Consider the following 22,139-nt stretch of genomic DNA (forward strand, 5'->3'; position numbering starts at 1 on the left):
AGAAGACATCATGCATTAATGCCTATTTTGTTTCCATTAGTACTTATGAAAAACAAAAAGGAAGGAGAAGAGGAAGAAGAAGAAGGGGAAGAAGAAAAGGAAAATGAAAAGGAGAAGAAGAAAAGGAAAAACGAAAAGGAGAAGGGTAAGTACTGAGCATTGGAGTAGTAGGAGTTTGAGCGAGATGATGAGAGAATGAGTTCATGAAATATTATGGGTATAAACAATAGTAAAAGAGTGAGTGTCGTAATAATTGTCCAGGCTTACCAGAGGACACTCGTATTCCGGTGGAGGGATCTCTGAAGGGCTAAAGTGACCCTTGTCTTTTTGACAGACATAACCAAAGTCCTCTGCTTTGCAGTCATAGTCTGCCCACTTCCCCGCGTAGTATTGCCATCCAGTGCTGTCTTTCCCACTCTAGGAACATAACGAGATTGGATGTGAGAAAACACCGTTGTTCAAAGAATGCATAATCAAGGCTAAATGTCTATACGTCAATGATCAATCATAGTATAATCATTTTCTTTCGGGGAAATATTGTGACGGACAGAAATAAAAGAACAAGAACAGAAAACGTGGTAGATTTAGAACAAGTAGCTCTCTCATTCAGATATTCGATCCATTAGCAGTAAAGAAATATAATCCCATCTTTTGAAAATGGGACATCTTTTCCTTCCCTGCCCGTTTTAGGACCAGTAAATTTAAATGATTACGGACGTTTATGACCCACTAAATACGTCCCCGAAGCTAGATTAAGACCCAACATCATTTGTATTCTTCATTCAAATGTTTGTTTCCTTCCTGTCCACCTTCCCTACCCAAAGTGCTCTTACGGCGTCTTTGGAATTTTACCTGTGAAAACGCGAAGACACAATCCTGAGAGTCGGTAAAGTCATCAGGTTCTCCTACATTCCAGTTGGTATAAGTGACCTCTGACCCGTCGGCCCATTCAAAGGTCATCTGATGGGAAAGGTCATTTAGCCCGATCCAAGCCCCTTTACTCGATAGAACTGCATGACATAAGTACATATTTATCACTTGTTTTATTGTAGATTTGAATTATTCTGCTTTAGTGTAATATCTATTCTTTCATCTTTTGACTCACTGTTCAGCAATTCCGACAGTAATTAATTGTGTATAACTGGCAGGAATTGGCAGTAAAAAAAAACCCTTACTTGCGTTTCTCTTTGTCATCGAACATTTTATTGTAAAATACTGTAAGAGCTACATTTTATAACGCACAAATTCTTGGACGCTGTAAGCATTCAAGGAAATTTCTTCCTACCAGGTACCCGTTTACTACACCTGGATTGAGAGTGGCAAATAAAGATTACTGTCTTGCCGAAGGATGTTGGTGTTAGGTTTGGGACTCGAACTGCGAACCACGGGTTGCACAATCTGGCAACCTGTCCAACCTTTTCACTAGAACACTTTACCTCTTCATACAATGATTGACAAGAAGAAGTAATAATACACTTACGTTGCTCTCTGTTATCGGACAACATTTCGTTGATGACATGCAGCTGGTCTGGTGAAGTCCGGACCTGTGCCAAAGCACCTCCTTTCGACCTGCAGTAGGCGTCTGCCTGAGACCATGTCATTGCCTCGTTTACAACGGAATAGCGATGGTCTACAAGAAGAATTACGACTTTTAAATCCTTGCTACAAAATCATCTCTTGCATTTTACCGTAATTCGATCTTTGTTTATATATCAGAGCTATATTATGTAATCAATAATTATTGTTGGTACGTTGTTTATAGAAGTTTTCATTATTTTCTTCATTATCCTACAGCTCTTTGAACTATTCTAAAAAATGCTTTATAAATACCATGTAATATAATTATCATCAGCATTTGATAGATCCCTGTGCCTATCGGAAAAGCTTTGATAATTCGTAATTCGTCCAATTGGAGGCAATAAAAATACGTTTACAAATGAAAGTTATACGCAACATGAGAAAACGGATGAATAAATAATGAAAAGAAATGAAAAGGCACTTTCGAAAGAAGGAATTTTATGTACAGGTAACGACGGACATTTAGGAAAATAATAATCCAGTTCAAATATCTGATGGATAAAACAGTTAAGGTGTCCTATACGTGTATTTTTTGTCAGGAACGAGAAGGTCATCAACTCTGTGTACAAGGATATGAACTAATAGCTTATGTATCCTAGCAGACGATATAGACCTACTAAAATACATGATAAAATTGAGTTTACTGCAAAAAGAATGTTTGAATATCTTACTTCCTGATCCCACATAGTTACTGTTAGGGTCAATGTCTTCACAGATGAACCTCTCAGCATTGTCACATGACCAGTCGTACCATTCAAATAGGTAGTTCGTAGGATCGGATTCGTCAACAGGTCTGCGCCATGAAATGAACAAAATTAGGCAAATGTCACAATTCTTTCTCCAAATACCAGTTATTCAAGAATGCGTTGGTCGTTACAGTAGAATACTCAAACAGTTGGCAAAATTACATAAGAAGATTTGTAGAAAGGTTGTACAGAAATCAGAGCGACATTTTAAAGCTGCCCTTGTTTAATTTGAGTTATGCAATTCGATTCTGTTTATCTCGACCAATCACAACGTTTGATATCATAATACGTCATCGGTTGTCACATTTCCGTATTGGATGGACAAGGCTATTGGAGTTGCCTCGCATGGGTTGATTTATCGAATGTCTTCGCGATCGTGCTATTTGAGTTGTAACATGAGACTTACGCCATGAGACCGCAGTGCTCTCCAGGACTCATGTAATTGTTCGGTTCGCCTTCACGCCATTTGAAGAAGGTCTGAGTGGTCGTACTATCAGGGTCACCACCGGTTACCCATTTGCCCTCCTGGTTGATATCATTCACTCCAAGCCAGAAGATATCAGATTCTAAAGATTTCCATGTGGGAGGAAATAAAAAAGAAAGAGAAAGTCTCGGTTAAAGTGAATAGATAACAGATTCAGAGCCTTGTTACAGGTAAATTGTGGAAGAAATTTATCAACTTTAATACATGTATGATTGTTTGGGGATTTGTGTATCAACTAATATTGAAATCTTTTTCTTAATAAAATTGATAAATTAAAAGTGCAAATCGATGATTTTCTGTAAAAGAAAAGTGTTGCTGGAGATAATGGTACAAAAGGAAGGCAAGGGGACAGGGATTTGTTTGGCCTTCTGGGTGCGGCTATCAAACTTCAGAGTGACCAAAGACCGACCAGTCGGTGTCGTGAATGCTCTCTTTTTCTGAGGTATTACGTGCCCAAAGGCCTATCAGACCTAACACTCAGTCTGCCGACATTATGACAGCTATTCAAGATTTCCATGAGACCGAAAACCGTTGGCAACCTTTCTTGCGAGCCTAGATACAATCTCGTGCTGGAACCTAGAGACGTTGTACAATTTTATCTCAAGAACGTGACAATGTACAATGTACATGTACTTACTGAAAGGATCATAGATCAAGTTTAGGAGTGAGACCATGTCTTCCTGGTCCTTCTCGCTGTTAATGGTTGCCATGGAACCATCATACTTCACACAGTGGGCCTGTGCTTCAGCGTAGGTCATGGAATCAACATGAGCTGTGTATCGGCCTAAGCTTGCGTCACCGTCATTGTTCTCGTATTCACAGACCACCTGGAACTTCTTCTCACACACCTCATCATTCCATAACCAGTTATATACGTATCTAGGGGTGAAATGTAGGGAAATAAAGCAATGGTTATAACTGAACGGAATCGAGGGATATCTTCGAGTCGTTTACGGACACCTACCCCCTGGTCAACCACCCCAGATAACTACCCCTAAGATAACCACCCTCTAGGATAACTACCCCCGTAATACTACCCCCAGAAAACTATACCCATACAAGTACCCCCTAGGATAGTTGTCCGGGGGTAGTTGTTCTAGATGATGGTTGTCGTAGGGAGTAGTTGTCTGGGGATAGTTTTCCTAGGGGGTAGTTGTCCTAGGAAGTAGTCGTCCTAGACGTTGGTTGCCTTTGGGGTAATTGTCCTAGGGGTAGTTTTCCTAGAGGGTGGTTTTCCTAAGGGGGGTATCCGGGGGTGGTTGTCCAGCGGGTTGGTGTCCTAGAACCCTTTATTTAAAAAAAGTGATTAGAAAAAGGATGGACAATAAGATAGAGAAAGACATATTGCAACAAGCAAAGTGATGAGTACTGTAGTGAGGTGGAAAAAAACGAAAAATAAGGACATTAGATGTACTTAGAATACAAAGAAACCTTTAATTACGACTTTTACAGGAAATTATCTTAATTTTCATTTCGCCAAAGCAAAGAATGGCGAAAAAATAAAATCAGTTTAATCGCAAACCCCGACACACCCCTGATATAACACGATTCAACTTACTGCATACTAACACAGTCTTCGCCAGAGCCTCCTACATTGTCTGGCTGTCCATCTGCCCAGTTGAGGTAGGTGAGCAGTGTGTCTTTGGTCCCATTCCCGTACGTCCAGGTACCATGCTTCTGAATGTCATTGGCTCCAAAGAAATAGTACTGACGGCTCTCTAAACAGTGAGATATATCGGGGAGTAGCCATATAATAAATATATGCAATCTTGTCGCTTTCGTATTATATCAAAATATAATCAAGATCTATCATTTTGATAGGTAAATTACAAATAATACAAAAATACAAATAAGTGACGTCACATGAGAAAGAAGTTTTCTTGATCTTCACGTGTCGTTTTGCCCGCTCTACTGCACAAAGTTGCCATCACCGCAATCGTTTTACATCACTTGATTTGTAGTGACGACACTGATAATTATGTCTCTCGAGCACACTGATGTACACAAACATGCACACGCACACGCACGCACACGCACACACGCAATCTCTCTCTCTCTCTCTGTCATTCACACTCTCTATCACACACACACGCACGCACACACACCCACGCACACACACACACACGCACACAAAGCTGTCTTCCTCTCTGCGGCATCATACCTTTTGATATCAGACTAGCGATGTGTGTCATCTCGCCTTCGCTGTGGACAGTGGCGAGGGAAGCACCCAGTAAGTCGCAACTTGACAGAGCCTTACTCCATGCAACAAAGTCCCGCTGCACCAAGTAACAGTGAGAACCATAGCCTGCCCAATCCATCGGGCACAGAGACCCTGGAGCTGTGGAACATACATCACATAAAAAAAAGAGTCTTGGCTGGGTTTAGGGTCCAAGTCGGGTAAATCAACTGCCGCAAATCCGTAACAATTTTGCTCCGAACAAAGGAAATGCACCGATTTCAGTATATGACAAACAACAGTTATCGTGAGATGTTCCTGTAAACCCGTTTTACAAAGCAAAAACCACGCAGGAGCATTGAACGACATTAAGGATTGAGGGTTGGGGCGACAGTCACAATGATCGGAAGTTCATGAGGAACATAGGTAATCTTGAATCATGTAGGGGAGGGAGGGAAAGATGGGCTGCCCGCAATTTAATTACCCCAGAATCGACGCCCATGAAATGACGCCCATGGAGTAATTAGCTAACAAACACGTTTATATAAAGTCGAGATGGGAAGCATTCTGTAGAGCTTTCCTACCTCTGATCCACTATATAACTGACAATGGAAAGACCTTTGACAGTCGTGATTTGTTAATCAAAAAGGCCAGTGAATGAAAAGATATGCAACTATTGAAGATACGGTTTAAGAAAATGGTGAAGCGAAATCGTGAGGTGATTACCTAGGGTTGTTGGGGCAGTAGAAGATCCAATGCTGCTCTGACCTGTAACACACAAAAAAGGACATGTTTATTCAGAATTATTACAAAAGGAAGAAGAGAAACAGTATGCAAAGTTATTGCACGTTATTGAATTACAATATTTGATTCAATAATCTTTCTTGTATACTAGTCCTTTGCGCTGACTAGGATGATGAAGGAGTAATACTACAATAAAATACCATTACACGAATTACATGAACTATACTACAATTGTGTGTATGAATAGATATATCATCTCCCGATTTTTTTTTCTCTCTCTCTCTTTCTCACTACTTTTCTTTAAACGAGAGAGTGAGTGTGCGTGTGTTCGTGTGTTCGTGTGTGCGTGTGTGCGTGCGTGTGTGTATTATGTTTGAATCCATGTGAATTTGATTTCAAATCTGCTGATTTCAGAATCAGTTACTGGTAAATGTTAATGATGGAAAAGCGAAATAATAAAAACGTTTTAAGATCAAAATACAAGAAGCTAACGCAGTTCGAATCTTACTCCTTTTCTTGCAGATGTGAGGAAACAAGAGATCACACTGTTCATCGGACCACATCCCATTTCCTCTGGCCATGAATACACATTCTTCGGTACCCATAAGATTGTCCGGTTGGCCTAGTCAAAGAAAGAGACACAACACATATAAATTTACTCTTACAACAATTTAATTTTGCAAGAAATGTTGCGCAATCTGTTGATCTTAACATGTATACACATTTTTCAATTCTATGAAGCTTATAGGTTTGGCCTACAGTCAAAGAAATAGATTTTTAAATTTATGAATTTCGAAGGTCGATGTTTCAATGACACATTTCGACATTATAGCATGTGTCGGTAGACGTACACCATAACATATAGATCAACTATAATGATCGACAGACACTCAAGGTACTTTGAACTTTATTAATCGTTCTCCGATGATTTATTTTAAAGCTATTTTCTTAAATTTCCTAAACTATTTTGGGCTACGACCCACTATCGATTCGGGTAGTTGTAAACATGATGAATGATGTGATACCAAATAACAGATTTATTTATTTCATCACAATAATAACGAGCGTTCTCGTAAATGTGCGTTTCGCAATTAACAAAAATTAAACAAGAACGTTAAATTATCGTTCTTACGCAGTAACTGATAATTGTTATATCTTGAAACTACCAATTGCATTACGTCAATCATTTTTAAAGTACAGACTAGCGTACAACTAACTCAAGCAGTAATTTTCCGTAGGTGAAAAAGTAGGCGAACACATCAAAATCATTTTTCTAAAGACTGTGTAAATGTCCGCTTCATATTAAGCGTCTGATTTAGTGAAAACAAACTGATTTTTTTCACCATAAATTGATGTAAAATCGTTTCAAGTTATCAAACGCATATATTTTAATCCATGGAAAAATAAATCAGACACAAGAACTGAGGTATACCTGATTGCCAATTTAAGTAAGAGAAAGGACTACCATCTGTCCATTCCCAGCCTGCCTCATGAAAGCGATCATTAGCTCCTATCCAGAAACCATCCACCTCCTCCGAAGAGAGCATGCCTTAAAAGAAAAACAAAGATATATGATCTTGAATGTATTTATAAATTAATGAAATAAAGTTGAGAATAGTAATTATAATGACTAATTTGCACAGATTAAGATAGCTTGGACGATTAATCAAGCGTTATTAACAAGTCAACTGGGCTTGCTGCGTTTCGCGCACACTTCAGGACGCTTTAGCAGGCATGCTGGTCTTTGGCGGCAAACGTTGTAGACCCGTGATTTGTTTATACAATTTGATGTTATAAATGTACTACCGGGGTGACTTAGAATATTCAGAGATATACCATCATCGACTTAATGTGCGCATGGTTGTGGAGGCAATCCATTGAAATCAAGCGCAATTGTTTATCAGGCAGCCTCCAGAGCTACACATGGGCTTTGTCCCTTGGAAACTCCACGGGAGCTTGCCCTTATATCTTCTTTCGTGAGTGTATAACATCAGATAATATGATGAACTAACCAACGATAAGATTTGATTCTGCCTCGGATCCGATACTTAAGAGATTGGCATCCTCCTTCTCACATTCGTCTTGGGCTTCGTCAAAACTTAGCAATAAATCCTTGTCTATCTTATAACACCACTCTTCAGTAGGGTCTGCTGTCCATCCGTCACCACCGCAGATCACTGCAAGGTTTCAGAATGAATGATAAAATATTCGAAAATTTAAGAGTGAAATGCGATTTTACTTGACAAAAAATCAGAGGATGAGGGAATAATAAGGGCTTGACCCTTACAGATCTCTGTGATACAGTTTTAGGCAAAAAATGTTGGAAATTTATGAGTGAATTGTGGAAGATTTTACCATGAACATTCTTTTAAGAGGAAGAAAGACCATATAAGGACCTTACAAATTAAAATAAATAACCGTTTATGATTGTAATAAAATATACATAGACGAAATGTTTTTTCAAGGGAGGAAAATATGAACTTATTCGTCCATATTGATAACAAGTTGTTTGGCATCGAGAAAAAATTATTAGATGAATGCATAAAAGAAGAACAAAAAGTCAAACGAGAGATAAACACCTACTCGCTCGTCAGTGTGTTTGCTGTGTATGGGCGTGTGTGTGTGCGTGCGCGTGTGCGTGTGTGCGCGTGTGTTTGTGTGTGTGTGAGAGAGAGTATTTGCATGTTCTATATTCTGTAGCTTAGTATTTTCATCCATTGTATAATCATACGTAACATTCTTTTTACTGTAAATGTATGTATTTTGTTGACTATAGGGCCCCGCTCACAAGCTTAGCTTCTAAAGGGGTCCTAAAACCATTCAGTTTATGATGTAATCAAGTTAGAATACGTTGATTGATGTACTATTACCAGTCTCTTTTTTTATGTAACAGATTATATCATGCTTTGTGTGGTTTGGAATAAAATGAACTAAACTGAACTGAACTAAAGAGGAGATGCTAGACATTCCATAAATAGCAAGTGCGCTGGCCATTGTGTATGAGAAATGTGAATAGGATTATGTACGTACAATATTAACACCAGTCACAAAGGTCGGTTTAGAAGACGACATTTTCGCAAAATCCATAATATTAGCTACCGGAAGTTGACGATATTTAGAGGTCAAAGCCTTAACACCAGCTGATTTCCTTCGGTTGTAGGGCTGGTGTTAGTGTTTATTAAACACTAATACCAGCCCTTAACATCCATTGCAACTTGAAATCACCCATTGTTACCTTTGTCGTGTTTATTAGTATGATATACATTTACATTGCATTATCAAAAGAGGATAAATGGATAAAAACCCTGTGAAATTTACTTTACTTTCAGTGATTGACTGATTATCATTAGTTTGCTTTAAAAAAAACAGGTACCGTTTAGTAGAATGTGCCTTAATGAGATGCACTGTCTTACCAGAAACCGGTCTTACCTGCTATTTCACACTGTGGAATATCACATAACTCTCTCGATAAGCCGTGAGTTCCTTGATACATGCAGAATGGTGCATCCATTCCTGCTAGAGTTGGGTTACGGCAATAGTTCTCATCCAGACCTAGAAAAAAATATCACGAAATCGATTAACAATTACAAAGTGGGACAGAAACATCGTCAATGCTCAAAAGCACTCGAAGTTGAAAGATCAAACATGTCTAATTTTGACAAATTTATTTTCCAAGAAAACACGGCTAGTAAAAAGTAGAAAACTGGATCTCTGACGAAGTTGATTTGATCAAAGAATGATGATTTAGCTTATTAGGTTTTGAAGGGGTGTCGTGATAATATATTTTTCGCTCTTCGACAATTTTTCCAAACGACTCTTCCATTTTTGTCATTGTCAGGGACTTGGGGATTGGGTGGATTGTGTGGACCCTTAGATTGCATGAGATTTCCGCGAACAACTATTATTTGTGCGAACAAAAATCGTTATCCTTTGTTATTGTTAATGCTATATTGGAGAATAAATTCATCAAGGATTGCATCCATATTCTATCAAATGAACGCAAAGACCTTCAAGTAATCAAGTCAAGGGTGATATCCATACCCTTCTGTATCACCGATAGTAATCATGATCGCACATTTCCATAGGTGACGCAACAGGCCGTTAGAACTGCCTTTGGTTAATACTCTTAAAGTCAATATGGGATCTCGTTCTTGATATCAACGTGCTTGTCGACTTCTTACCTGCATTTGGATATCTATCTGGAGTATAAAATGTGTCCTTCCATTCAACACAGACATGACCCGATACTGTGGTGCGGGCCGGGCCACGGTAGGCTGTACCCCTGACCCGCGGATCGTAGCATCCTACATCTTCAGCTGTTGGATGGGAAAAGAGGGACATGAATCAAACTGAACTGAATGAAATAATATTCTGTTGGAAGGCTGAAAACGTTTGAAATTCGGCGTCACGCTATGAACACATTTTTTGAAGGAAAGAAGATAACGTTTTTTCATGTCTCCAGCAAAATGACATAAAGACGTAAAGGTTTATGTGTGTGTGGCGTGAATTGTAAAGGAATACTGAATATGACTCCTATATGATAGTTTGCAGGCACAAACCCTGGTCAGTCGTAAAAGAGAGTCTGCACTATAAGACTACCATAGGCCATGTACTATAGCTGATATTGACACAACCAGTAGGTAGCTGGGCTAGGCTTCTCTCAAGGCACAATGATTTTTTGATAAAATGTCAAATTAGGGTTTGTGCTTGCAGACTACCTACATGATTTGGTAAATCATCGTTTGCGTAGTACAGTGTAGCGTAAACGATCGTCATAAGACAATTTTACCTGCGTATAATTATACAAATATGAAAATAATTTGAAATTGAATATAAAACATGGAATGTGGGAAGTAAAAGCTTGACTTACTTCCATTTTCACTGTTTCATTTTCCAGGATACACATGTAGCATACTTACGGTCGTAGAATAAACCATGTTTATTATTGCGTTCAGGAACTTTACAGTAATGCCAATCAGTCAAATTGTAAGAATTATCATAAAAGTATAGGATAAAGCGCATTAACGATCATATTCTGGCACTCCACTTTAATAACTCATGACCAATTAGAAAATAACAAACGCACAATGTCATTCCTGCATGTACTCTATGCACAAATTACAATCAGACGATAGTATACTTACGATTGCATTCTGGCACGCCGCAGTATGACGAATCATTGTGGTTGTGAATCGGATCATGACCGATTGGAAGATAGTATACTTACGATTGCATTCTGGCACTCCGCAGTATGACGAATTATTTTGGTTGTCAATCGGATCATAACCAATCAGAAGATAGTATACTTACGATTGCAGTCTGGCACTCCGCAGTATGACGAATCATTTTGGTTGTCAATCGGATCATAACCAATCAGAAGATAGTATACTTACGATTGCATTCTGGCACTCCGCAGTATGACGAATCATTTTGGTTGTGAATCGGATCATAGAAGTAACACCATGGGGCCATCGCACCATTTGGGTTCCGGCAATAGTTTTCCTCCAGCCCTAGAAAAATGAAAAGGAAAGTTAATTCTGCATAGATCCATCATTTCACCTCTTAACTGCTAACCTGTTATTCTGCTATTTAATTAACGCATATTATGCAATCTCACTCGACTATGATGCGCTTCGACCCTATTAAACGCTGAAAATGTAAATTGCTTGTTTATCATAATTTCCACATTTGGAAGAAATTTCAACTGTATAGGAGAAAAAGGTTGTGTGTAAAATTGAACTTTCCTTGAGACCTAATTTTAATATCAGGGGTTTTATTCACTTTCGAAATAGATCTTCTTTCAAATCTTAGTTGTTTTCTCCCTCCTGCCGTTTCTAATACTAGCACATTCTCTCTCTCTTATTATTCCATGACATTTTCCCTATTTGTATTTTGCAGAGATGTTAGGTCAAAGTACAATTTGAATGAAGCCTATTTATAAAAATTCCTTTGGTCAGGAATGGAAAGTCACCTGTATAAGGCAGGGGCTGCGTTACATCGGGAGCAATTCAATTTTACCAATTCCTTTTTTTATTTTGCTTATCAGAAATGTTGAGATTATGATGCACATTTCTCGCGCATGTCCTACATGTCCTAAGTGCTGCCTCCCTTTAAAATTACCCCCCCCCCTGGCGCCGCTCCTGTTCTCCAATATTTACCGTATGTTTGATTCCTCTCGTAATAGTCCTGTTGCGGATCGTATACTGGCTCCACATCGGCCCCGTTCATGGTACTCAAGGTGCATACTGAGTCATCCCCACCAGTACCTGTGTAATAATTGAATGCCTTACAGAAGAAGGCCTTGTGGTTGAGACACTCGTAGGCACACTCATCGCGAGTTTTTCCGTTAAAACCGGATGCCGCCCCCGTGATGGCTTTGTGCATCTGCATCGAGAACTCTTGAAGTGGTACTAAGACAAGGGGAAACAAAAGCAAGGGTGATCTTTTTTAGAAAGAAGCTCTACATCACACAACGTACTCTGCCCAATTTACTCATATAGTTAAATCTTATTATCAAGAAATAAACAGACGTTTTAATATTGGTATTAAAACATTCACATTATCTACGGTATAACGAGGTGCTACGGGTACATATCAATGTACACCCGTCTAATTCCTAGAAATTGTAGTATAGAGAAAAAGGGCAGATAAGTATGAGAAAGGAAAAAAAACACGGACTAACTAGAAGGAAAAAGTGTTATTGATCATAAAAGTATAATCCTATTAATTAGTGAGAATGAGAATATGTTTAGAAAGTTTAGTTCATTAGAACTGGACCTTCGAATATGCTCACCAGGGTAAAACTCGTTGATAAAATCAACCCAGTCAGAGCAAGTTCGTCCTATAGTGACGTAATTGGCGTTTCCACGGTACGACATGCCTTTCCCGACATAGCATCCAACTTCAGCTGTTGTTATACATGAAAATAATATTCATAAAGCCCCTTATGATTCAAACATGAAATTGACTACAACTTATGTTTAAAAAAAAAAAAAAAAAAAAAAAAAATATATAAATTTTAAAAAAAAAAATTAAAAAAAAAAAAATAAAAAAAAAAAAATAAAAAAATCGTTTTTTAGTAAATAGGATTAATTCGTTTCATGAAAGATCCCTTCGTTTTTTATTCCATCTTTTTTCGTTGTTGCAAGAATAAGTACTTGACTATGCACTTACATTTTTGACTACCTCTATGTGCAAATAAATTTGACAAGTTACGAATTTCTAAATATTAATCTTGGTGCCGACTGAGAGATCTGGTCTGGAAGTCTGCAAATAAAACAGTCAGGGTAAACATTTTTGGGGTAGAAGCATTCGACATGTTAAGAGAATGGTGATTCGACCATGTATATAGAACCATCATGTTGTGATTATATGTCCAGGAGCTGAACCCGGGACTCTTTTTAATCAATTTTTTTATCAGACACGATGAATTTAATGTTCTTTGAAATAAATGCTACATATTCATCAAGACATCGTCATACGTCTAGTAGTTGATGGGAAATTGATAGTCAGTTTTCAATTTCATGAAATACACGGTATGAAGAAGTGTCGTAGTCGAGTGGTTTAAGTACTTGACTTGAAATTCAAAGGTCGTGGTTCGATTCCCAATATATACGGCACTAATGTCCTCTGGCAAGGCATTAATCTTCATTTGCCACACTGATCGACCCAGCTGAGGTAAATGGGTACCTGGCAGGAATAAATTCCTTGAAATGCTAGAGAACTGTAATGGCAGCTAGGCTAAAGCCGGGGTAATAATAAATGCGCCTCGGAATAGAATTTCTAGATAAACGGCGCTCTAAAAATGCCTATTATTATTATTATTATTATTAAACCAAGGCTACTTACTGGCACAATGTGGCACAATACAATACTCCTGCACCAGACCCTGTTGATCGTCTGTTACGTAACACCAAGGTTCTGTGTCTTGGCTTGGGTTGCGACAGTAATTATTATCCAAACCTATCATATATTTAGTAAACATCAAATAATCTTAGAATCATGCGAGTATACTGGAATCATAACACAAATAACAATATTCAACGATTGCAGAGACAAATCGAAACAAAACTAAACAGAAACAAGAAATAACAAAATCGAAAGCAAAGTATAGACTATGAACAGACCGTCAATGTAAAATACATTTTTGTGAAATTAACGAGTTAAATAAAGTAATATTTGTTTCTTTATTTTTTTCAGAGATGTCGTGGTATAGTGGATCAATCCCTTGACTCTCTATCCAAGGGATAGGGGTTCGAATCCCAGCCCGACACTAACGTCTTTTGGCATGAAATTACATCATTATGCCCCTCTCCAGTGTACAAGTGTAAATGGGTACCTGGCAATTACAAGGGTAATAATGAAGGGCCCGCGGCAAGAATAGCGTTGGTGCTGTAGCTGAATATGCTGGGTAAACAAATTTTTATTATTTGTATTATTATTGTTAATGTTGTTGGTGTTATTATTATTATTATTATTATCATTATTATTTTTATTTTTATTATCATTATTTTTTAAAATTATAATCGTTAATATTATTATAATAATAATTATTATTATTATCATCGTTATTAACATCATCATCATTATTATTATTATTATTATTATTATTATTATCATTATCATAGCCCCCAAACAAGTAGATTCTGTAAAGCAATACATACCAGCTAAAGGATATAACGTAGGGTTGTATGGCTGGGCTGTCGCGTCTTCCCATTTAACACATGTATTCCCATTCTCTCCTTCATTCGCCGTCCCTCTATAGTTGGCACCGTTTCCCTCGTAGCAACCAGTAGCTGCGTAGGATAAGCGAAAAGGTGACGATATGTATAGTATCGTTTATGTGTAATTTATATGTTATCTTCCGGCAGAAAATACCCTCATTAGAATATCCAGGATAGTGAAGACAGTGTCAGAGTATGCCCCTCCTTCGTTCACAGACACCGTCCCTCCCTAAAAAACACTATTTAAAAAAAGATAGCCCTTTAAAAAGATAACATACTTATTCAGTAGCCGTGGGTCTTTAGAACAAAGCTCAAATAGCATTGCTTTAATTTTTTTCCAGAAGCCATTGAGATATAAAAATGTAATATTACTAATATAGTACCACGGCGCCAAAGATATTTTATGGTCTCATCAATTTACCATTATTTTTTTCTACAATATCAAAAAGATTAAAGAGAGATATCTGTTAATGTAAACAATAGGAGCTATTTTGAGGAATAATTTACCATTTCTCTCCCATCTCTCTCTCTCTCTCTCTCTCTCTGTCTCTCTCTCTATGTGTCTCTCTCTGTCTCTATCTCTCTCTCCCCTCTCTCCTCCCCTCTCTCTCTCTACCTCTCTCGATCTCTATCTCTATCTCTCTCTGTCTGCAATATTCATTTTATGTATTTAAGAATAGAGCCCTTTTGAAAGATTTGAAGCAATATTTTGTGCCGAAGTAGTAGTTGTCAGAATAAGGATACTTACTCTGACACTTGGGAATTCCACAACTTGAAGACGTGTACCAAAATGTGTCTTTGTGATAGTAGCACCATGGTCCGCTTCCGCTCCCGGATGGGTTGCGGCAGTAATTTCCCTCCAAACCTGTATAGTGATGTCAATTGCTTAACAAGTTCATCATGATGTTGTATTATATATATTTGAACAACATATATTGAGCAAGAGACGGTTTTACAGGTTATCCCCTTCCAACTTGTCTATCGATGTAAAGTGTTGAACAAGGTTACTATCAAGATGGTTTAGATTTGTATGGCCCCCCAAAAGCTAATTCTGACTAATTGCGAAATAAAGACCAAACAAAGAACAAAATAAGACCAACAGCTCATTCAATGATGAGGAGATCGCCAAAACGGCATCTTCTGTCGATCGGGAAAAGGGTGGCTCACTTCAACATCAATTCACAGACATCGGACATGTCACTGGTAAATAAATTATTGGAGGTATCATATAAGTGATTCTTAACTGTAGATTGATGATGTACGATATTTAAAACATTATGAAAGATAATAAGCTGTTTAAAAATAAAGGGGAAAACAGACGTATATGAATTTTTAGCACGGGTTCATGGTTAATAATAATACTGGAATAATAAAAAACGATGATTGTACAGCGCTTACCACCGAAGTCTCTAAGCGCTATAGCAATCAAAATACAATGATAAACAATTACATATTCAACAAAACAAAAAGTTACAAATACATTCTAGTTATACTAGGCTTCTAATAATATGAGACCACGTGAAAGAAAAATACTCACCAGCATCATTTTGGTCTTCCCACAAATTAACATTCTCTTTAAATTAGAGTGAAGTATCCTTTCTGTTTGTCTTATGTAAGATTAGAGAACAAATCTACACCTTCCAGTTCTTGTTGATATTTATTTTTCATTTGAATATACAATCTCAAAAAGGGAAAAAAACTGAGGAGACATATAACACAAAGGATTAAAATAGCACACAAAGGGATTGAAATCGGGTTTAAAGAAGTAAAATAAAGAGGAAAGGGCTGACAAAGGGGTTAAGCAAAAAGAGAACGTTTACCTTCTTCTGGAAAGTTACCAGGTCTGTAATAAGCTGAATCGTCAAGCGAGGCCCAAGCCAGACAATTACTACCATTCTGAGTCTGGGCCACCTTTCCTCGATACAAGTACCCATCACCTTCATAACAGTCTACAGGAGCTGCATTAATAGAGAAAGGGTATTGGTATAATTTTTTAAAGGCAAATACGGTCAAAGACTAGCTTGCTATCAATACGAACAGAAAATTCAGTACAAATTAGGAATACCTCACAAATTATACGAAAGGTATGATTCTTTATTGACATGAAAAACAATGGTTTTAACAACAAATAATTTAGTAATGCATTCCGGTGATTCGGTATTCTTCGACTATCTTCTGGTTCAATTCCTGAAGTTGCTCACAAATCATGACGATGAACTATTACATAATGAGAATAAAATAGTTACAGCTAAATTATTCTTTAACAAAAACATGTCTAAATAGCTTCAAATATGCTGATTTATTTGTCAATCAATTATTTAATGCTGCTCCCTACATCAGCGTGATCATCGACCCTGAAATATACATCTTACCGTCGCATTGAGGAACATCACAGTCTTTAAAACCGAAGTCCACATAACACCAAGGCTTGGCAGCATTGTTTGGATTCCGACAGTAGTTCTCCGTTAAATCTATAGAGTCAAAAGAAAGTAAATGACGTAAGACATTTCTTTAAGAATGAATTTCAAACCAAATCTAAAAATGGGGTGGGTATCGCCCTGAGGACAATATTGGTCATATTAAAAATTTAAAAAATTGTAAGCAAAACAAACTTGATCCGAGAATTTCATAAATCATAGCTGAAAGTATCTTACAAGAATCAACAATAGCGTTCATGATGAAATGGTAGACAGTTTGCAAGTTAACGAGCCAAGTTTTGACGATTTCATTTTCCTGCTGACGACTCTACGGCGTAATGTACAGATGTCTTCAGAAATGCCGCCATTTTATTTGTTATTTATCTCTCAATATTCCACTAATTGAAAATATATATTAAAATTGTCAGTCTGATACTCATGTTTTTTTCTTGGGGGGGGGGGGGAGATGGGGACATGGAGGTTGTTGTATTCATATTCTACATGTGCCTTGCGTTTAACCCCCTCCCTCTAAAGCCGTTACGACTTGTGATGAAAGACCCTTTGCTTTCTATTTGTCGATTGTGATTATGTAAAAATAATGTCTGTAAGTTGATTCCATAAATATCCCTTGAACATGCAAATCATATAAAAAATAGAAAATTAGCTCTAATAAATCAACTTACCTTTATCGGGGTAGTCGATAGGATTGTACTCTCTGTTCGCGTCTTTCCAATTGTAACAGAGATCCCCATCTACCGTCACTATTGCATTGCCTTTATACTGCTGGAAAGGCTCGTAACATGCCACATTAGCTAGATAAAACATGTAAAATGGCGACATATTTATGTGATTTCAACTTTAATCGTTTACAATGACGTAGCGTACGTTCTCGGTCAGTGCAGGGGCACTGGCATTACTACAACTTTGATGAGATACGAGAGGGCGAAGCGGCCGAGATGAACCGAAGAATCATTTCCTTCTCCTATCTTTCTTCCCTGGCCCTTTAATTTTGTTTTCATTTTGGTTTAAACTTCCCCTTGAACGCAGCTCTTTCTTTTATATTTGAGTATTTGACTAATCAATTTGATCTAGTTCCTGTAAAGCTGATCATAAATAATCAGTGCATGCCATAAATATCTCTTTATTTTTCAGTTTGACATGAATTAGACATCGTGGTCTAAAAAAAATATACGGAAATGTATCTTATTATAATTAGTATACGGGTAGAATAAGTTACATTTTTATTTCATTTTATTACCAACAAATTATAAATCAAAAAGGCTTCGCTAATTTGAACCATAGATCTTTAAATCTTTTGAAATACAATTCCGCAACAGCCTAAAAACTACAAAGAAGTCGGTAAGTTATGTCTGAGGCTCTCAATGTATCATATCGTAAAGAATGCCTTATTTTACTCACGTGGATTAGTCGGCGGGGGTGGTGTTGTCGCATCTGTAAAAATGCATAAAAAGAGATCAACTAAAGATGAAACACAAATGTATTCTTGAAAAATAATTTTAATTATTAAACGAATCGACTCCGCTCCCCAATATGACCTTACTTGATTTTTCTTTCGAGCAACCATTCATTCTCTAGTGTTGAGTTTTGAAAAACACAATTTTAAAAGTAATCATAAGGAATCACATGTGGACAGTTTTACTTTAAAGTTGCGGAATAATTATTCATTTTGTATGTTTTAGAAGAAAAACAAATTTATTTTAGTTAAATACCTGCTGCTTTTTTGCAGATAGAAGCATACTCTCTGTCACACGAGATGTCGTTCCACACACCCGATGGATTGGTATAAGGCCCTCTAACATGAACACAATCCTCGCCGTTACCAGAGTCATTTGGTTCTCCAATATCCCAATTGTGGTAATCAAACTGTGGGAAAACAAGAAATTGTTACCACGGCAACGGATATAAATATATTATATTGACAGTATTGTTGAAAGCTACACATTTCGCAAGTGTATATTAAATTAAGCTCAAACATTGGGATTAATTAGTTAAAAACTTTAGAAAATGAAATCTAATTAATTTTACTATCTAGAGAGGTCTGTCCAGAAAGTAAAAATTGGCAAATTACTCAAGACAAGGCGAATACTTCGTCGAATAATGAAAATTCATGATGTCGATCTAGCTTATCTTAATATGAAACTTTTTGTAATAAGTTAAAAAATAACTTTATTTCCCTTTTCCACATGACATATGTGATATATAATGTCATCTTCGTGCAGTATACAGATGAACATGTTTTTTATTTTGTGTTTCTTTAGAGATACCCTTGTGAGGTTTGACTGACCTATGTGTTGTAATAAAAAATGATCGTCGAAATTGTAATGTAAGAACAGTGACAGACTCATGACAAAATGGGCAAGGGCTGTTCAAATCTCTAAAATAAGATTATGTGAATGTTTGACGAGGTTTACGACGTTTAATACAACGATAGGAAAGGTACCTGTGTGCCGTCTGTCCATTGGAAATCGTTAATTCCAGTTCCCTTTCTTGTCAGTCCCACATAGTAGTCATTGGCTTGAAGGTGCACTACAAATAAGTATTAAACAATAATCATGATGATCGTGCCGTCATACCATCTTTAAAGAGAGGTATATCGCATTAATGCCAAACTACATGCATGCATTTCTACAATAGATATCTACATTACAGAGCATAATACCAAGATATACATGATATTATATTACCAATTTATATAACTATTTTTGAGGAAGAAGAACATTGACAAAAAAGAAAAAAAAAATTGTATGGTATGTCACTACTGCGGATATGAATGATACATAGTGTTCGTCACGACATGTCAATGATAACGGCCACAATAAGGATTGTAAAGAGTGATAAAGGATCATTGTCTAAATTACATGAACGCTACACCAATAGGAGTTGAACACTTCGTAGGAGGTGCTTTTTATTGGGCGCGTATGTCTTTAGATGCATTTCATGTATATTGCTTCTCCCCACACAGGTGTATAACTGAATGAGAGATTGCGACAATGAAGCGGAGAGGATGCTGGTTGTAAATGCGGAATTGATACGGAATCCGCATGACCGAGTCATGATACACCAAATGTGACGCGCGTTGATTGCGTCAACTACGTGATGAAAAAGGTGATTTTAATATTATCGTAGTAAGTAATGATAATAGCAATACATGTCATGCAGAACTAATAACAATATTTGCAATAGCTTACATTCTATGAATGACATTTCCTCTGTACTGTGGATGCTTGCAAGCTTGCCTCCCTTCTGGTTGCAGTTTTGTTGTGATTCGGCATAAGTAACCCCGTCTCCTTCATCCACGAAATAGCAGAAATCGTTGTAGAAATACCAGTCTGCCGGACAATATCCAGTCGCTGAAAAATCAATTGCATTTGATAATCAATGTAAAGCCTCTGTCACAAATACCATTACGAACTGCTACGAACGCCGTACGAACGATCTTCAGACCATTTCATAAGATCTTCTTAGAAGGCCATAAGAAACCAGCGTTCGTAGATCGTTCGTAAGAACCACGCAAGATTTTCGTGCATTTCGTATGATGGCCGTAAGTCTGACGGGAGAAGACCTCAAGGCATTCTCACGAAAAATTAAACGGCGTCCGTACGAACTCCGTGAGAACTCCGTATAAGAAACTATGCCGCATTGACGGATCTCTACGAACTCTGGAATTCGTACAAACCTTTGTGACCGTAGCTTAAACTTAGAAGTCAATCATCTCGGAACTTATATACTCTCTCTCTCTCTCTGCTGAGACTTTCGATGAATCAACTCAAGGTGATGGAAAAGTGATTGAAATTGACTTAGGTAGTTATTCCGAAAGTCCTCGCGATCATTGGCAGTATGAGGAAAATGTGATTCAAAGTTTTGAAAATCAATATAATTATTTACGATCATTGAATGAAACATTTTCCAAAATCAGGTATTTATAACGCCAAAATCTGTTTGAGACAAGTTATGATTCTAATTACAAAAAGGCGTGTAATGAGTGTTTCTACTGCTCTTGTTCAAAAGAAATGGCAAATCAATCTCATATGAGTAACATGGCCATCATCAACAAAGTTTTATAATGCTTACGTTTCTCAGGATCCACGGGCGTTATAGGCGCTCCTGAAAGGAAAGCGAAACATTAAAGAGTGGTCTTTGATCCTATTGAAAGATTTTTGTTTGCAAGAAAAGAAAAGAAAAATTAATTTGTAATACACAATATTATGTATCATTTAATTTTAAATGTGCCGATGTTCATATTTCACCTCATAGCTTCAATTCCTCACAATCTCCCCTTTATCCCTTTCCCTTCCCGGCCTCCCTCCCCCTCCCTCTACCCCCTCCCTCTACCCCCTCCCCAACTCTCTCCCCCCTCTCTCTCTCCCCCCCTCTCTCTCTATTTCACTCTCTTTCCCTTCCTCTCCCCAACCACTCTTCATTATTTCGTTTTAGCTGTAAAAGCCAGTACACTTTTAGCATTAGGAATATTTGCCTAACATGCTCCAACATAATTCTAAAAGAGTTTTGGATATGCTTCGACGAAACTTCTCTATATATAGTGCCACTCAGCTTCAGTATTGAATAGGGTTACTTGAATTGAAACATTACCTTCGCGAATCTTGCAGGAGTAGTCAAAGAGATTGAAACAGTCACCATAATCCCACTGCCCAATCGAAGAACCTGTGGAAAGCCACAAAAATGAAAATCAATATGATGAGGTTGTGAATAAGTTTCAATAGAGAGTTGTTGAAAGTTAATTAAAAAGTTGTAAAAGCTTGTTGTGGTACTCCACTGGTACATGTAGAGATGTTCGTTCCAATCGGCCAATGAACATTGCAAAAGCATGTTGGGATTTTTATAAATGCGTTCATTTCAATATAAAAACAATGTCGCAGTGTTTGTAATCATTATCCAGAAATAGAGCCGTTTCTATATAATTCGGATAATGACTACTGGAAAATTATTGACTATTAGGGTTCAACAGGAAAACATGCACTTAGTATGTACATATTTCTTCTCAAATGTGTTACCAATAAAGTGATTCATACATGCTGACTGCTGTTTTCATCCTCATAACTTCGTGTAAAGCTCCTCTGCACTACATATAGCTACTTGCGCCCTCTATATAGCAAACAATGCCTAATCGGTGACCATTGGTCCCCCTTTTTTGTTATGTTAATTGAGAGCTGATTTGATGAGATAACCACATGTCAGTGACCATGCAGGGAGGTCTAATCCCTCCTGGTCAAACTGGCTTAAACTTTTTAG

The 22,139-nt window shown here is 37.4% G+C and overlaps 1 protein-coding gene across 1 annotated transcript in view; it reads right to left on the reverse strand.

Annotated features, from left to right (window-relative positions):
* Positions 1-22,139, reverse strand: part of LOC105441067 (macrophage mannose receptor 1) — a 30,921-nt gene that overhangs the window by 205 nt on the left and 8,577 nt on the right. Inside the window, exons 10-38 of the mRNA XM_030998138.1 lie at positions 21,480-21,551; positions 20,961-20,993; positions 20,078-20,239; positions 19,330-19,415; positions 18,599-18,752; positions 18,288-18,320; positions 17,552-17,680; positions 16,824-16,922; positions 16,272-16,409; positions 15,200-15,316; positions 14,392-14,523; positions 13,577-13,690; positions 12,522-12,635; positions 11,887-12,138; positions 11,122-11,238; positions 9,910-10,044; positions 9,158-9,280; positions 7,741-7,905; positions 7,194-7,277; positions 6,237-6,350; positions 5,711-5,752; positions 4,970-5,146; positions 4,367-4,526; positions 3,446-3,687; positions 2,731-2,890; positions 2,250-2,371; positions 1,481-1,630; positions 853-1,010; positions 268-417 (exon numbers count right to left, since the gene is read on the reverse strand). Coding sequence (XP_030853998.1) covers positions 268-417; positions 853-1,010; positions 1,481-1,630; positions 2,250-2,371; positions 2,731-2,890; positions 3,446-3,687; positions 4,367-4,526; positions 4,970-5,146; positions 5,711-5,752; positions 6,237-6,350; positions 7,194-7,277; positions 7,741-7,905; positions 9,158-9,280; positions 9,910-10,044; positions 11,122-11,238; positions 11,887-12,138; positions 12,522-12,635; positions 13,577-13,690; positions 14,392-14,523; positions 15,200-15,316; positions 16,272-16,409; positions 16,824-16,922; positions 17,552-17,680; positions 18,288-18,320; positions 18,599-18,752; positions 19,330-19,415; positions 20,078-20,239; positions 20,961-20,993; positions 21,480-21,551 — 3,734 coding nt within the window. The remainder of the gene's footprint in view (positions 1-267; positions 418-852; positions 1,011-1,480; positions 1,631-2,249; positions 2,372-2,730; positions 2,891-3,445; positions 3,688-4,366; positions 4,527-4,969; positions 5,147-5,710; positions 5,753-6,236; positions 6,351-7,193; positions 7,278-7,740; positions 7,906-9,157; positions 9,281-9,909; positions 10,045-11,121; positions 11,239-11,886; positions 12,139-12,521; positions 12,636-13,576; positions 13,691-14,391; positions 14,524-15,199; positions 15,317-16,271; positions 16,410-16,823; positions 16,923-17,551; positions 17,681-18,287; positions 18,321-18,598; positions 18,753-19,329; positions 19,416-20,077; positions 20,240-20,960; positions 20,994-21,479; positions 21,552-22,139) is intronic.

This window comes from Strongylocentrotus purpuratus, unplaced genomic scaffold (genome assembly GCF_000002235.5).
Source record: "Strongylocentrotus purpuratus isolate Spur 01 unplaced genomic scaffold, Spur_5.0 spur5_contig_858, whole genome shotgun sequence".
Classification (NCBI taxonomy): Eukaryota; Metazoa; Echinodermata; class Echinoidea; order Camarodonta; family Strongylocentrotidae; genus Strongylocentrotus; species Strongylocentrotus purpuratus.